Source organism: Colobus angolensis, unplaced genomic scaffold, assembly GCF_000951035.1.
Source record: "Colobus angolensis palliatus isolate OR3802 unplaced genomic scaffold, Cang.pa_1.0 Scaffold14, whole genome shotgun sequence".
NCBI classification, from domain to species: Eukaryota; Metazoa; Chordata; class Mammalia; order Primates; family Cercopithecidae; genus Colobus; species Colobus angolensis.
The window spans coordinates 23,341,548-23,356,324 of record NW_012114488.1 but is presented as its reverse complement, the minus strand read 5'-3'; the positions used below and the strand labels follow the sequence as shown (position 1 = coordinate 23,356,324).

Sequence of the window (14,777 nt, the reverse complement as noted above, 5' to 3'; positions counted from 1 at the left end):
GATTCTAGTTACTCACAAGACTTGAAAACAAAAAAAGCCCAGACAAAAATAGGTGAGGTAAAATTTGGGGTGCAAAAATTTAAGGGGGTGCCGAAAAAAGCTCAGTAATTAAGACAACGAATAACAATGCAGTATCTTTAAAAATTAAAATGCCAAAGTATCCACGATGAACAAAACTTTAAAATTTTAAGTAGAAACAAGATCATTTGGTTCCTAACATTTCTAGTTCATTCGAACATCTAATTCTACCTTGAAGTTCTGTAGGCACCCGAGAGTGAACAAAGCCAAACCTTGGTGGCTTATCTAATAAAGCTAGCTCTCAGAACACTTATATGACATCAAGGTTAGAAAATAAATTAAAAGGAGCAGGACTTTAAGTGTATAACTTACATGCACTTAAGAACAAGACTGGAAGAGGACAGCCAAAATGAGAACAGTAAATGTATAGGGGTAGTAGGACAGCAGGTGATTTAAAATCATAACTGCTATAAAGTGGTTTATAATTAAAAAAAAAAAAAGCCCTCCTTCTTGATGCTCTATTTCTAAAAAAGGCATGAGTATCTGCCCAGTCACCCAGGCATCCTCTCTACTCTCCCATTATCACTCCTGAAAGCCCTACTAATTATGCTAAGCCCATATACTCTTTTACAGCAATGTTTCCTATATCCATATTCCTTTCTGTCCATTGCCCACACAGTTCCCAGCCATTGTGCTGTTCTTTATTATATATATACATACACATTTTTAAGAAACAGCGTCTCACCCTGTCATCCAGGCTGGAGTGCAAGTGGGACTATCACAGCTGACTGCAGCCGCCTCTAGGCTCAAGTGATTCCCCTGCCTGAGCCTTCTGAGTAGCTGGGACTACAGGTGCATACCACTGTGCCCAGCTACGTTTTTTATTTTTGTAGAGACAGGGTTTTGCTTTGTTGACCAGGCTGGTCTCTAACTCCTGGCCCTCAAGTGATCCTTTCTCCTCGGGCCTCAAAAAGTGTTGGGATTACAGGCATGAGCAACCAGCCCACCCTACTTCTTTATAATATTATAAGCAACTTCTGTGGGTGTTCCTGCCCCCTTCTATTAAGTACTGCTAGCTTCAACACCAGATTTATTCAATCCTGGCACATTCCAACTTCGGTATCTTAAATGGTTCCTAAAATGCCTAGTGTATTAAGAACAAACTGCTCAGTCCAACATTAACATTCCAGCCTATGTTTCCAGGCTTGTTGAACACAAATCAAATGAAGTTTTCCATTTCTCAACAATACTTTATCTCCACAAATTAGAATTGCCTATGTTCCTCAAAAACACACGGAGTGACTCCAACCTCCATCCTTTATGCCACTTCCCCAAGCCCAGGCCTATTAAATTCTCCTAATTCTTCATAGGCCAGCTGAAATGTCACTTACCTTCAAGAGGCCTTTCCCAATTCCCCAGCCAGATGTGCCCCATTCCTCCTCTGACTTACCCTCACTCTCAACCCCTCCATGTACACTCATTTAAAATTGTTAATAAACTAATATTGTTTTTTATTATAGCTTAAATCTCTCCACCCTCCCCTTGACTAAACTGTAGTCTTATTTGTGAATGTGTATCTTACTCAACTCTTTTCCCATATTTTCCATATAGCAGTTCAATGTTTATTTAATCAGCTGAATTACCAATGTACAAAGTGCCGCTTAACAACAATGAAACATAAAGGAACATGTCACTGAATGGAATTTTTCTTAGGTTTCCAGGAACATGCCACAAAAAAAGCAGACACTTCCTTATTGCACATAGGCAGAAGTTCCATTAAAAGGAAAGAATATTCACTTTGGGAGGCTAAGGCGGGCAGATCACGAGGTCAGGAGATCGAGACCATCTCCTTTACAAAACGTCTCTTATAAAGACTTTCATACAGTTATTGGAACAGAATCTTTGTCTTGGCTGATAGTGGATGCAGAAATGAAATTTAAAGGTATGGTTTCTGAGAGTTGTTATGAGTGTAGATAAGACCCTATGGGCAAGATAATTCCCAATAACTCATAACTTGACCCCCACCCAGAAATCTGATTATACGTAATCACAAGCAATATTATCAGCTTACAATTTTCTTCAGGATTCAATGTCTACACACACACACACACACACACACACACACACACACACTCTCTCTTCACATGATACACAAGAAATACAAGATATAAGGTTGGCTTTGACTAAAACAGGCAATTCCCCTAGTAATATCATAGTATATGTACAGATTCTTTTTCTCATATTATAATTCATCTAATTCATCCTGTTTCCCTTCTAGAATCAAAACTAAAGCCAAAATAATAAATTACTATGAAAGCTATTTTATGTAAAAGGAAGCTAAGGTCATACTCATTCAGAAATAACTGATTAAGGGAAAACACTTGAAAATACTCAAATTTTTAAGAAAACAGTATTTTACAGAATTATATAGTATTGCGCCTCAAGAATCACTTTATCACATCCTTTTACAGGTGACGAAATAAACCCAGAAAGGTCAAGCAATTGTCTTTGGCAAGCATCTACAAATTTGGCCTGAAATCCAGATATCCCTCTAATTATTCAGTTCAGTTACTATTTCTAACTCTGATAAAGGAACAATACTAAACTCCACCGTACAATTAAATTTTGAACTCCCTTCCAAAAAAGTTGAATTTTATAAAATAAATACAACCTATCTTTTAATAAATGAGCAGTATTTTTCAAAAAAACTAGGACTAGAGCTTATTTTCTTGAGATGGAGTCTCTCTCTCTCACCCAGACTGGAGTGCAATGGTGCAATCTCGGCTCACTGTAACCTCCACCTCCCGGGTTCAAGTGATTCTCCTCACTCTAGAGCTCTTTTTTAAAAGCCTTTTAAGGAGGTTTCATGGGGCAAACAGATACTTGAATTCTTTAGGAGTGACTTGGGAATCTAAAATAAGTTTTTGCAATAACGACTTAAAGAATTTTACTTTACGTTTTGTTGTTTTAAAATTATATTTCATGTACTCTCAATTTCCCAAATGTAAACTGCATGAAATATAAGAAAAAAGTTAAATGGGCTGGGCATGGTGGCTCATGCCTGTAATTCCAAACACTTTGGGAGGCTGAGATGGGAGGATCACTTGAGGTCAGGAATTTGAGACCAGCCTGAGAAATGTAGCAAGACGCTGTCTTTATAAAAAAAAGATTAGCCAGGCATGGTGGCTTGTGCCTGTAGTACTACCTACTTGGGAGGCTCAGGCAGGAGGATCGTTTGAGGCCAGGAGTTCAAGGCTGCAGTTAACTATGATCGCACCACTGCACTCCAGCCTGGGCAAAAAAGTAAGACCCTGTCTCTAAAAAACAAGAAAGAAAAGATATATCAAATAGTCATTTATGACAAAACACGCACGAGAAAATCTTCAATTTCCAAGGTAAGGAACCTGCATACATATCCCTTGAATCTACAATAAAAGTTGAAAAACATAAAAGAAAAACCGCAAAATCTTCAACTTCCATGAAAGAAGAAAATTATTCTAGCAAACTTACACCTCAGAAAGACTATCATACTTTTATTTCTTAATAAACAGCAGGTATGCATTTCGAGGGCCAAATGAAGACTTCATTTTATATTCTAAGAAACATTTGTTTTAAATTCTAGCCTTAAAAAATAAGATGTTCAATGTTTAGACAATAAGGGAATATTTCCTAACCTTCCCCATAACTGCTGGAATGTCTTAACCTTACCATTGTAACACAACTATTTCTATTTCTCAATATTTTCTAGTCTTTGTCCACATGCATATGTAATCCTAGTGTAGGTGTTATGCAATTTTGTATACTGCTTTTTTTACTTGCATAATATGTATCCTTCCTTGGTGCTAGTCTCATGATTATTTTAACAATTGTATGAAACAAAAAGTTTTTTGTTTTTTTTCAGTTCTTAAAATACAAAAATCAATACTTCTAGGTGATTGCTATTATAGCAATCACTGTATTGCATAGTCTCTCAGCAGTCAGGTTTCTCACCACATTGGAGGAAAGAAGAGTATCATATGGAGACCAGAGATGTCAGCTGTGGCCATAACATGAAGGGGCCTGTGGGCCTTGGTAATGAACTTCGAAAGCATTCCAACTACAACGAGAAGTTGTTGGAGGGTTTTATTCAGTCCGAATGATGCCATCAAAAAAAGATCACCTCGCTGGTAGGTGAAGAATGGATTATACAGGGACCAGGATAGAAAACTAAAGATCAGTTAGGAGGCGACTACAGTAATCCAGGTGAAAGAACAATGGTAATTTAAACTTGGGTGGCTGCGATGGAGACTAAAACAAGGATTAGGTCTCAAAAGTACTGTTTTAGACATATAAGGCATAGGGCTGACCTAATAAAAGTAAATGTTAGGCAAGGAGTTAGATACAGAAGTCTGGAATTATGGGAGATATCAGTACTGTATTTCCAGCCCAAACCTGCGTGTCAGCACACATATGACATTTAAAGCCATGGTTTTGGGAAGATCATCTGCAGGACAGAGGTCAAAACTACTGCTATGGAAAACAGCCACAATTGCTTATGGCCACTTTTTAGCTACACTAGCAGAGTTGAGTATTTGCAACAAAGTGAATAACAGAAAAACAAGGGCATCCATACTCTAGGACACCACAACATTTGGAAGTACAACAGAGGAGGAGAAGCCAGACATATGGATTAGAAGACAGCAGAGTAGAACTAAATTTGCCTAATCTACCTATTAGGTTACATAGTGTATTCAGTCTTACACATTAACTGAATAATAAAGTCATGACATGCATACTTTTTTTAAATTAAGGGAACCAAGTAACAAGGAGTTCAATTAGACAAGTATTCCATCAGCAAATCTTACCTGCATTCCTCAAATACTGATTATTTTAAAAGGTATGTGAAATGTATAATCAAGTCTATAAAAACGAGGCTTTTAAAATACATCTACTGTTTCTTTTAAATCTGAAACTAGAATTTTTACTGTGATTATTCATTCCCTTCTACAGAAACAGACTTTTTAAGAAATAATAGCAAGTACTTACAAGAATAAACAAGGGAAAAAATGAGATAAGCACTGAAACAATCTCTCCTCATTATTAAGCACTTCACTGGTTATAAATAAATGCCAGTTCTAAAAAATTGGCCTACCTCTTTTTCTTTTTGAACTAGACCCCTAAGTTACCTCTAACAACCCAATTATAAAATGACTAGAGAGCAATCTTCAGAGAAGAAAACATATATTTATGGAGCAATAATTTAAAGTGAAAAAAATCTACCATTAATATTTTACATGACTGTAGTAGTCAAGAGAAAATAAATCATAACAAAATATATAGGCCATTAAGCTATTTTATTTCAGGAGACAGCCCTTCAGGACACCTCACAGAACAACAATTATACTGTGGAAAATTACACTGCAATGCTGTAGTAAGAGAACAGGTATGTGTAATGGTGACAAAGTATAACAAAATGAGGGCTGGATTTAAGTCCTAGCTTGTCAGCACAAAAGATATGCAAAATGAACAGGCCATGTGGGTTTTTTCGGCATCTGGTTGCACATTTTTAAAATGAGAATATATTTACAGAATCTGCTCACCTGAAAAAGTAACAACTCAACACAAAGCTGGAGCACCATAACATGAAATTTTTAGTTGGTTTTTTAAAAAATGCGTCCTATAACTCAAAGGATGAACATGTATACTGGTGGGATGAAGAAATTTCTATTAGTCTTTAACTATCTTTTACAAATAATTTCTTTTTTTTTTCTTTTTTTTTTTTTTTTGAGACGGAGTCTTGCTCTGTCGCCCAGGCTGGAGTTCAGTGGCGCGATCTCGGCTCACTACAAGCTCCGCCTCCCGGGTTCCCGCCATTCTCCTGCCTCAGCCTCCCGAGTAGCTGGGACTACAGGAGCCCGCCACCTCGCCCGGCTAATTTTTTGTATTTTTAGTAGAGACGGGGTTTCACCATGTTAGCCAGGATGGTCTCGATCTCCTGACCTTGTGATCCGCCCGTCTCGGCCTCCCAAAGTGCTGGGATTACAGGCTTGAGCCACCGTGCCCGGCCTACAAATAATTTCTATGACCTATAGATAAGTGCCTGTTTACCAAGGCTTTAAGATGACCCAAAACAATCAGAAATAGTACTAAAAGTGACCATTGTGGTCACACTCTCTTACCAGTAGAAATCAAACTAATGTAATGGTTAAGCACAAAAGCTCCAGAATAAAAATTTGGTTCAAATTCTAGATCTGCTCCTTACTAGATTTGGAACCTGGCTTTTAAATTCTCAGTTTCTTTATCTGTAAAACTGCTAACAACTTAAGGCACTTTTCTATAGTATCCAGTACAGAGTAAAAGTTCAACAAAGGATAACTATTACTACTAAGATATAGGTTTGATTGATTAATTGATTGATTGATTGAGGCAGGGTCTCACTTTTTCACCCCAGCTAGAGTACAGTGCTTCAACCATGGTTCACTGCAGCCCCAACCTCCAGGACTCAAGTGATCCTCCCATCTCAGCCTCCTGAGGAGTTGGGACTACAGGCATACACCATGTCTAGCTAATTTTTTATTTTTATTTTTCAGAGATGGGGTCTGACTATATTCTCCAGGCTGGTCTTAAACTCCTGGGCTCAAGCAATCCTCCCATGTCAGCCTCCTGAAGTGCTGGGATTAAAGGCATGAGCCACCACACTCAGCCAAGGTTTACTTTAATACACAGATCCAGTACTATAGTTAAACAAAAGGGTACATACAGAATAAAGTCATTTAAGAAGTTAACAAAAGCGGGATAGAATTTTTCAAAGACAGAATAAGACTGGGGATGGAATAGTCAAGAGAGGCTACTTCAGAGATGATAGTTCGGATGGACTTATAAGAATCAACAAGCTGGGCACGATGGCTCACACCTGTAATCCCAGCACTTTGGGAGGCTGAGGAAGGTGCATCTTGAGGTCAGGAGTTCAAGACCAGCCTGGCCAACATGGTGAAACCCCATCTCTACTAAAAATACGAAAAATTAGGCGGGCATGGTAGCGTATGCCTGTAATCCCAGATACTCAGGAGGCCGAGGCAGGAGAACAGCTTGAACCCTGGAGGCAGAGGTCGCAGTGAGCCGAGACTGCGCCACTGTACTCCAGCCTGGGCAACAGAGCCTGACTCCATCTCAAAAAAAAAAAAAAAAAAAAGAATCAAGAGTCTTTTGACAGGTAGCTAGCCCTTTGCCAGAAAAAGGTGAAGAGGTCATTTCAGGACATTAAGATAAACGTGAAATTCTGTACAAGACATGAACTACACAAAGGTCGAGATTAAGAATAGACTGCTCCCTTACATGAGTTTCCACATGAGGGAAGATAAACACTAGGTTGTACTATTCAGTATGTCAAATGTAATCACAATATTTAGACTTTCAACATTTCCAGCACCTCTGTATTTCAACATAAGGAGAATAAATTTAAGAAAATCATACTTCTCAATAGTATCTGTGTCACTGTGCCAACTAAGTAAACTAGGGTAAACTGTGTTCATTTTCCTCCATTACTTTAAGGCTTCTGGGTATTACGTTGGGAAACACAAAGTGCAGCTCAGTTCATTATTCTTATCTACAGGAAATGCAGCCTTTCTTTGAATTCAAAGAACACATATTAACTATTCATTACATGCATAACACCAAGATACACTCTGTAAGAAAAGCAAAAATGAGAAGGACGGATAGTATCTGTGGAATTTATAAACCAGTAAGAAAGTTTATGTACATATACATATAAATATGACTACACAAAGCAGAGAACAGAAGTACCTTCAGAGATATTTGAAGTTCTGAGGAGATTCAGAGATACAGTAAGATAGAGAAGGGAGTGAATACTCAAGAAAGGCAAAAGTATACAAGGTGATATTTAGGATTGACTCAGAAAAGATCGACAATAGCCTCTTGGTAGGCATATAGCCATTTGCCAGAAAAAAAAGAGAAGAGGGAGTTCCAGGAAGGTATGCAAAGGTATGCAAAGCACTGAGAAATAGGCTGAAAAGGTGGGATACACTGGGCAGACTTTTAAAATGTTACTGTGAGAAACTTGTATCCAAAAACCAATTCAAAAGAAACCCAGCTTTGATTTAAATAAACTAAGGAAATAACACTAGAAAGAGCAGCACAAAAAAAAATCTGTTGTCTTACTGTTGAATTCTCACACAGAAGGCAATGCCTTATTCTGGTTCATTCCAATTTACAGCAAATAATCCTAAGGCCTATCCCAAATTATCCTCAATCATGAAAAGAAACATGAAATACAAGTAATCTAATGTAAGGCAAGTAGCAGAGTATCCTTTGATCTGCCTTAGGGTTAAACTTCAGTGTGCAGAAGTATCATATAGGTAGCTTGATTAAAAACAGAGACGCCCAGGTCCCAGTTCCCTCATTAAGTCTGATTACTAAATGTGTTGAACCTGTATTTTTTATAAGCATTCCCAATGACTAATTCACAGATGGTCCACAGACAACTTTTGAAAAATACTGACCAACAGCAAGGTTCCCAGCAAGGCACAATAAAGCCAGGAAATAAGAACAAGTTCCGTCACTTAAGATAACAATACATATCCAGATAACTTGGAGCCAAGTGTACGTGCATGTGAGACACAGGCAAACAACACTGCTAAGGCTAGAACAACAAAATCCATTTACCCCAACCCCTGGTTCTTCTACCATCCCAGTTACGGTCATTTCTTAAATTATAATCATATAGACAGAACAGCAAAACCTTGTTAGAATTCTGAGCTCAAAAAATTCCTGATCACTGTCCTGAGAGAACAACTGGAATTTCTGAAAGATGAAAGAATTACACCTGCAGACTCTATTATAATTAAGAAATATTGCAGGTAAATGAAAAACAGAAAGATCAGTTTGCAGGCAAAGTCAAATCAAGGTCAATATAATAGATCTTTTAGTCTAAGGATTAAATATTATTATCTAGATCCAACCATAATTAGAACGAATTTAAATACAAATTTGAGGGCAAAGGGGTTTAGGACAGGAGAAAATGTAAGGTGGTAAGCTTGTCTTCAAAGTGGCTGCCCATCAATCCCCCTTCAAATTCTCACCCAACCTTTCTACACAAGCCATTTTCTCATTGAGAGGTGAAGTCCATTTCTCCACTTTCTTGATGCAGAACAGACGTGAGACTTCCCTGACCGAGAGAACATAGAAAAAGTAACACTGCATGATTTCCTAGGTTAGGTCCTAAGGCATCTCTCAGCTTCAGCCTTCGGCTAAGTCTCTGGAAACATTCGTTCTGCGGGAAGTTAGCTAATTGGTTACCCTGAAGCCACTATTAAAAGAGAAAGCCCAAGCTAGCCACAACCTCCAGACCACGTGAAGCCAGATGACAAACCTGCCCCATCTATTTCAGCCATCGAAAACCAGGCACCAGACATAAGGAGAAACCTTTAGGTCCCAGACTCTATTTGAATGAAAGCTTATGAGTGACCCAAAGGAAAAACTGCCCAACTGAACTAAGTCAATACATAAATTGTTGTTTTAAAACACTATGCTTTGGGTAGATTTCTACAAAGCAACAGATAACCAGAGTAACTGTCCAAGCCTTCACCCTACCTCATTTCCCAACTGTTCATTACATAAATCAACCTACTATATTCACTGCTCCCAACACTCTACTCAATGCTATTACGGAAGCTAGTCTAATGGGAATGCTGCCCATTCACACACACAGAGTACACTGTTCACGCCAATCCCAATTCTATCTTTTTGAGTAGGTCCAGCTCAGATATTGCTCCCTTCCTTACCAGACAAATATGGGGGTAACCTGGGAAATTTTCCATTTTTTGCTCCTTAAATAAAGTCTCTGCCATTCACTTAGCATTTCTATACTAGCTTGTGTTAATTTTTAATGGACATCATTACTTGAGTGGAAACTCCTTAAGAGACACCATTTCTTGGACTTCTTGTATCCCGGTGGCATTTATGTCAACAGGATTTTTTACATGTTACATATCCATCTAGAAAGAAACTTAAATAGACGCGTATTCAGAAACACTGAATATGGCCGGGTGCGGTGACTCACGCCTGTAATCCCAGCACTTTGGGAGGCTGAGGCGGGCAGATCACCTGAGGTCAGGAATCCGAGACCAGCCTGGCCAATATGGCAAAACCCTGTCTCTACTAAAAATACAAAAATTAGCAGGGTGTGGTGGTGCGCACCTGTAGTCCCAGCTACTCAGGGTGGCTGAGACAGGAGAGCTGCTTGAATCTGGGAGACAGAGGTTGCAGTTAGCCTAGATTGCACCACTGCACTCCAGCCTGGGCGACAGAGCAAGACTTCATCTCAAAAAAACAACAAAAAAAGAAACACTGAAAAAGAAACACTAAATAAAACTTATATGTCTATACTCCCTCTGAGTAATTCTTACATATCCACAGGGCCTATATTTTCAAGTCTATACTCAAAGTTACTGAGCCTTTCCTTGGCCTCCCTATGTAAAACTGTACCCCTTCCTACACCACTGACTTTCAACATTCCTATCTTCCCTTCCCTGCTTTATTTTTCCTCATTACACTTACATTACCACATATTTACCCACGCATATTATTTGTCAGACTCCCACTGAGATCTAAGTTCCATGAGTACACTGCTGCATTCCCATGTCTGGAAGAGTATCTGGTACTTAACAGACCCCGACTGTCACCTGTAAATGAATGCATGAACGAATCAAAACCAAGAATGGACTAATTGAAGGTCTCTTATTTCAGGAATATTATTCCTTATTCCTTTAAAAAGCAAACAAACAAAAACTTATTTTACAGTTAAGACACAAAATTCTGTAAGCCTTTTCACTGAAAATGCTCCTTAAGGTACCTTTCAGTTCTCAGTCAATACTTGGTTTAGCTTACTTCTTCCTCTTAATTAGCAATCATTTTTCTTTTAGCAACTATGACACAGGATACTTCTGAATCACATCAGCAATTTAAACACAGAAATTGCTAGAACAAGGAAATGTGGCAACATTATAGTCTGTACTAGTAGGCACCGTCATCAAGTCAAACAATTTAGCTATACATTTTCCTTCCGTACTGGAAGATAAAGATACTTGCTTTAAAAGATACTTGTTTTAAATCACCTGGCTATACATCAATCCACCACATTGCTTAATGTCTTTGATGTCCACTTTTGCTTCCCTTATTTTTTTTCACCAGACAATACTGGTTGTATCGGTTTAGGCATGGGTTGTGTCATCTCCTAACAGTCTCATGACTACTATTGGTCTGCTGAGTTCTTTAGCAAGTTCCATAAATGTCAGTCCCTGAATATATCAAACTTTACACTACAGGGCAAATCATTATTTGGTGATGACAGACTACTGCGTCATCACGCTCCTTGCGGGCTGCAGTAAAGCTGATAGGGCAATCAGAGATCACCCTGTAAGAGTTACTGTCTGGCCTATTCCTACCCTTTCTGACAAAACCCTGCACTTCAATTTACCTATCTGACAAAGATTTATGCTTCTCTAGAGCACACAGGTAATTTATTGAACAGAGAATAAAACTTTCATTTTCTTCCCTTCATACCAATACTCCTAAACATTCTTCTCACATCTTTATCTTTAAAGAAATTCCAATGCTTTCAAGATCCGATTGAAACCCAAACCTGACATCCCAAACCTGAGTCTTCCTCAACTTATCTCCTACCTATTCTTCCAGGTCCTGCTTAAATCCCACCTCCACTGCATGAACTTCTCAAGTTCCTTCATTCATAATTTCTCTCCTCTCTTCTCACAATAGTAACTTTACTCTCAACACTTATTGTTATTAACCATGTCAAATATGTGAGCATGTGCCTACCTCCAAACAAGCCTGAGAGTCCACGGAATTAAATGCAAGATTCCAAGTAATATGCCTAGCACAGTGCTTTAGGTTTGTAGCTACCCAATAAGTATTGAATTTTTGTACTTACAAAAACTCCCTATGATGAAATTCATTCCCTCAATCAAAACGTATGAGAGGAGAATTCTATCAAGTACTGTGTTGGGCACGGATGATGAAGGATCACAAACCATCCCAGGCTTCCAAGACAAAAAGGGACCATTTTCTTTTCTGCCTATCCAATCTCCCACATATTTTTCATTAAACTCAGTTCAAATACCACCTGACCCCAACCGCTCCCATTTGCAGTACCTATCACACAGCCCATGCCTATGTCCTCTATAGCGTGACTGCGACTTAAGAACAGCGCCTGGAAGCTCTCTTAAAGAAACACTGTGGTGTAACTGAAGGCAAAGATTGTGAAAAAGCACAGAATGGCTAAAATTCCAATATCCCCATTGCCCAAGGCCCCATCTTTGTGGCCTTGCGCAAATCAGTTAATGTTTTTAAACCTTGCTCCCTCTTGGGAGACAAGGGTATACAAATACCATCTACATTACTGAGCTACTATAACGAATAAGGGGCATTTTAATTTTGATTGTTATTATTATTATTATTATTATTATTTGAGACGGAGTTTCGCTCTTGTTGCCCAGGCTGGAGTGCAATGGCGCGATCTCGGCTCACCGCAACCTCCGCCTCCCAGGTTCAAGCGATTCTCCTGCCTCAGCCTCCTGAGTAGCTGGGATTACAGGCATGTGCTACCACGCCAGGCTAATTTTGTATTTTTAGTAGAGACGGGGTTTCTCCATGTTGGTCAGGCTGGTCTCGAACTCCCGACCTCAGGTGATCCGCCCGCCTCGGCCTCACAAAGTGCTGGGATTACAGGCATGAGCCACCGCGCCCGGCCAAGGGATATTTTTAAAACGTTAAAAAGCGACCGAGTCAAATCCAGCGACTTAGTAGGTGTTCAATAAAGCTTGTCTCCCTTTCTCGAAAGCGCTAGCGCTGTGATTTTCAGAGAGGCCGCGGCAACTCACGCCCTGGGCACCACCGGCCAGACGGTCCAGCGGTCCAAGACACCTCGGCCACCCCCTACCACCGCACCGGGCCTCACCTTGGTGGTCGTAGACGCTGATGTAGGAGATGCCCACGGCCATACACCACACCACGAGGCTCGCGATGTCCGAGAAGCTGGGTTCCTGCTCCACCTCAGTGATCACCAGGCCCATATGCACAGGCAGCTTCTCCAAGGAACGGCCGTCCGCGCGCCAGCGCATCCGGTGGTGGACGGCGGCCAGGCACGACCCCCCACGCGCGTGCCGGTGGTGACGGCGGTTCCTGCCGACTGCCGGGGGCTTGCGGAGCGTGAAGCCGAGCGGCGCTAGGACCGCGGCAGAAGCGGCGCGGCAGCAGCGCCGCCAGATCCAGTTCCAGGTGCCGAACCGAACGCGGAGCCAGGAGGTGAGCGTGCGGTGCAGACAGAGCAGCGCGTGCAGCACCCGCCACACCAGCTCGTACAGCCCCGTCATACTCTTGTGGCCCTCGGGCACCCCCTCTCCCTCCCGCCCACTCCCGCGGCGCGACGGCTTTTTATCCGCCCCTGCGGCCGGCGCGGGCCATCGCTCCGCGTCCCCCCGCCCCCCGAGCCCGAACCCCTTTCCACTGCCAACACCTCACCTCGCCCCCGCCGCCATCTTCCTCCTCCCTTGGCAACCCCGCCCCAACTAGTACATGGATAGTTCTGATTGGCCAGCGTGGAATTCTGACGCGGCTTCTGGGTCCGAGAATATGGCCCAGCCCGACGCAGTGAGAGAAGGCGCACGCCTGCGAACTAGCCGGGCGGAGACCGCGGGCGCCCCCTGGTCGTGTGGAGGGCGATGAGCGAACGACCCTGGACTTTCTGAACGGAACCCCAGCAAAGCACATGTGGTCTTCCATGCGATGGGCGCTTCCAGGGGACCCGCGCGTCCCTTGGGTCCAGGACGTCTTACAGTGTCTCCTCTCACGGCCCCCGCAGAAACGGTTTCTGAGGAGTAAAAGTGTCCTGAGTGGACTGGAAATTACAAATGCCGGAAAGAACCTAGGGGTGGAAAGCAGCCCTCAGTAAGTGTTGATGCTGGGAATCCACCAGGGTTCCCAAAAGTGTCCTCAAAGGCTGGAGTGGACCTGCTACTGGCTTTTATTCAGCCTCCCAGCTGAGGCTGGGAAGGAAACTCCTTAGCCATGTTCCTGAAACACCCCTCTACCCATGTCATTCTCATCTAAGGTATCCTTTCCTGGCTGTACCTTGCTTAGTACATAAAAGAAAGGCTCTACAGCTTGGCAGTCCAGTCACTTCATTCTTTTTTTTTCAGTTATTCGGCAAGACTTTGACCAACCGCTGTGAGTTAGGTTTACAGTGGGGAGAAAAATAGACATTGTGCCTGACTTCAATCACCGCCACTGTTTGAGGGAAACTGCCCATCCAAGCCTTATCATCCCCTTTAACACCGTAATGTTTCTGTCCATCTGGACTTCGAAGTGGTGCTCTAGAATGGTTCTGTACTGCCCTGCGCAAGTCTGTACCGTCTTTGCCCTTTTTGTTCAAGCTCTTCTCCTGAATTCCTGATTCCCAGCTTGGTGTTGGGTATTGGTTCATCCTACATGCCACATCCTCTATCATCATATATATGTGTGTGTGCAATAATATTTATATTACTTGTATTTCTATAAGTACATATATAAAGATTAGGGAGGTATAAAACAGAGATATAGGCCAATGGAACAGAACAGAGGCCTCAGAAATAATACCACACATCTACAGCCGTCTGATCTTTGACAAACCTGAGAGAAACAAGAAATGGGGAAAGGATTCCCTATTTAATAAATGGTGCTGGGAAAATTGGCTAGCCATAAGTAGAAAG

General features: G+C 41.3%; 1 protein-coding gene across 2 annotated transcripts in view; it reads right to left on the bottom strand.

The window, feature by feature from the left end:
- The window catches only part of NUS1 (nuclear undecaprenyl pyrophosphate synthase 1 homolog (S. cerevisiae)), a 37,652-nt gene extending 24,038 nt beyond the window's left edge, over positions 1–13,614 (bottom strand). For both annotated transcript variants that reach the window (XM_011935080.1, XM_011935079.1), the window contains exon 1: positions 12,989–13,614. In XM_011935080.1, the coding sequence (XP_011790470.1) occupies positions 12,989–13,403 (415 nt within the window). In that variant the 5' untranslated portion in view covers positions 13,404–13,614. The remainder of the gene's footprint in view (positions 1–12,988) is intronic.
- Between the last annotated feature and the right edge of the window lie 1,163 nt (positions 13,615–14,777).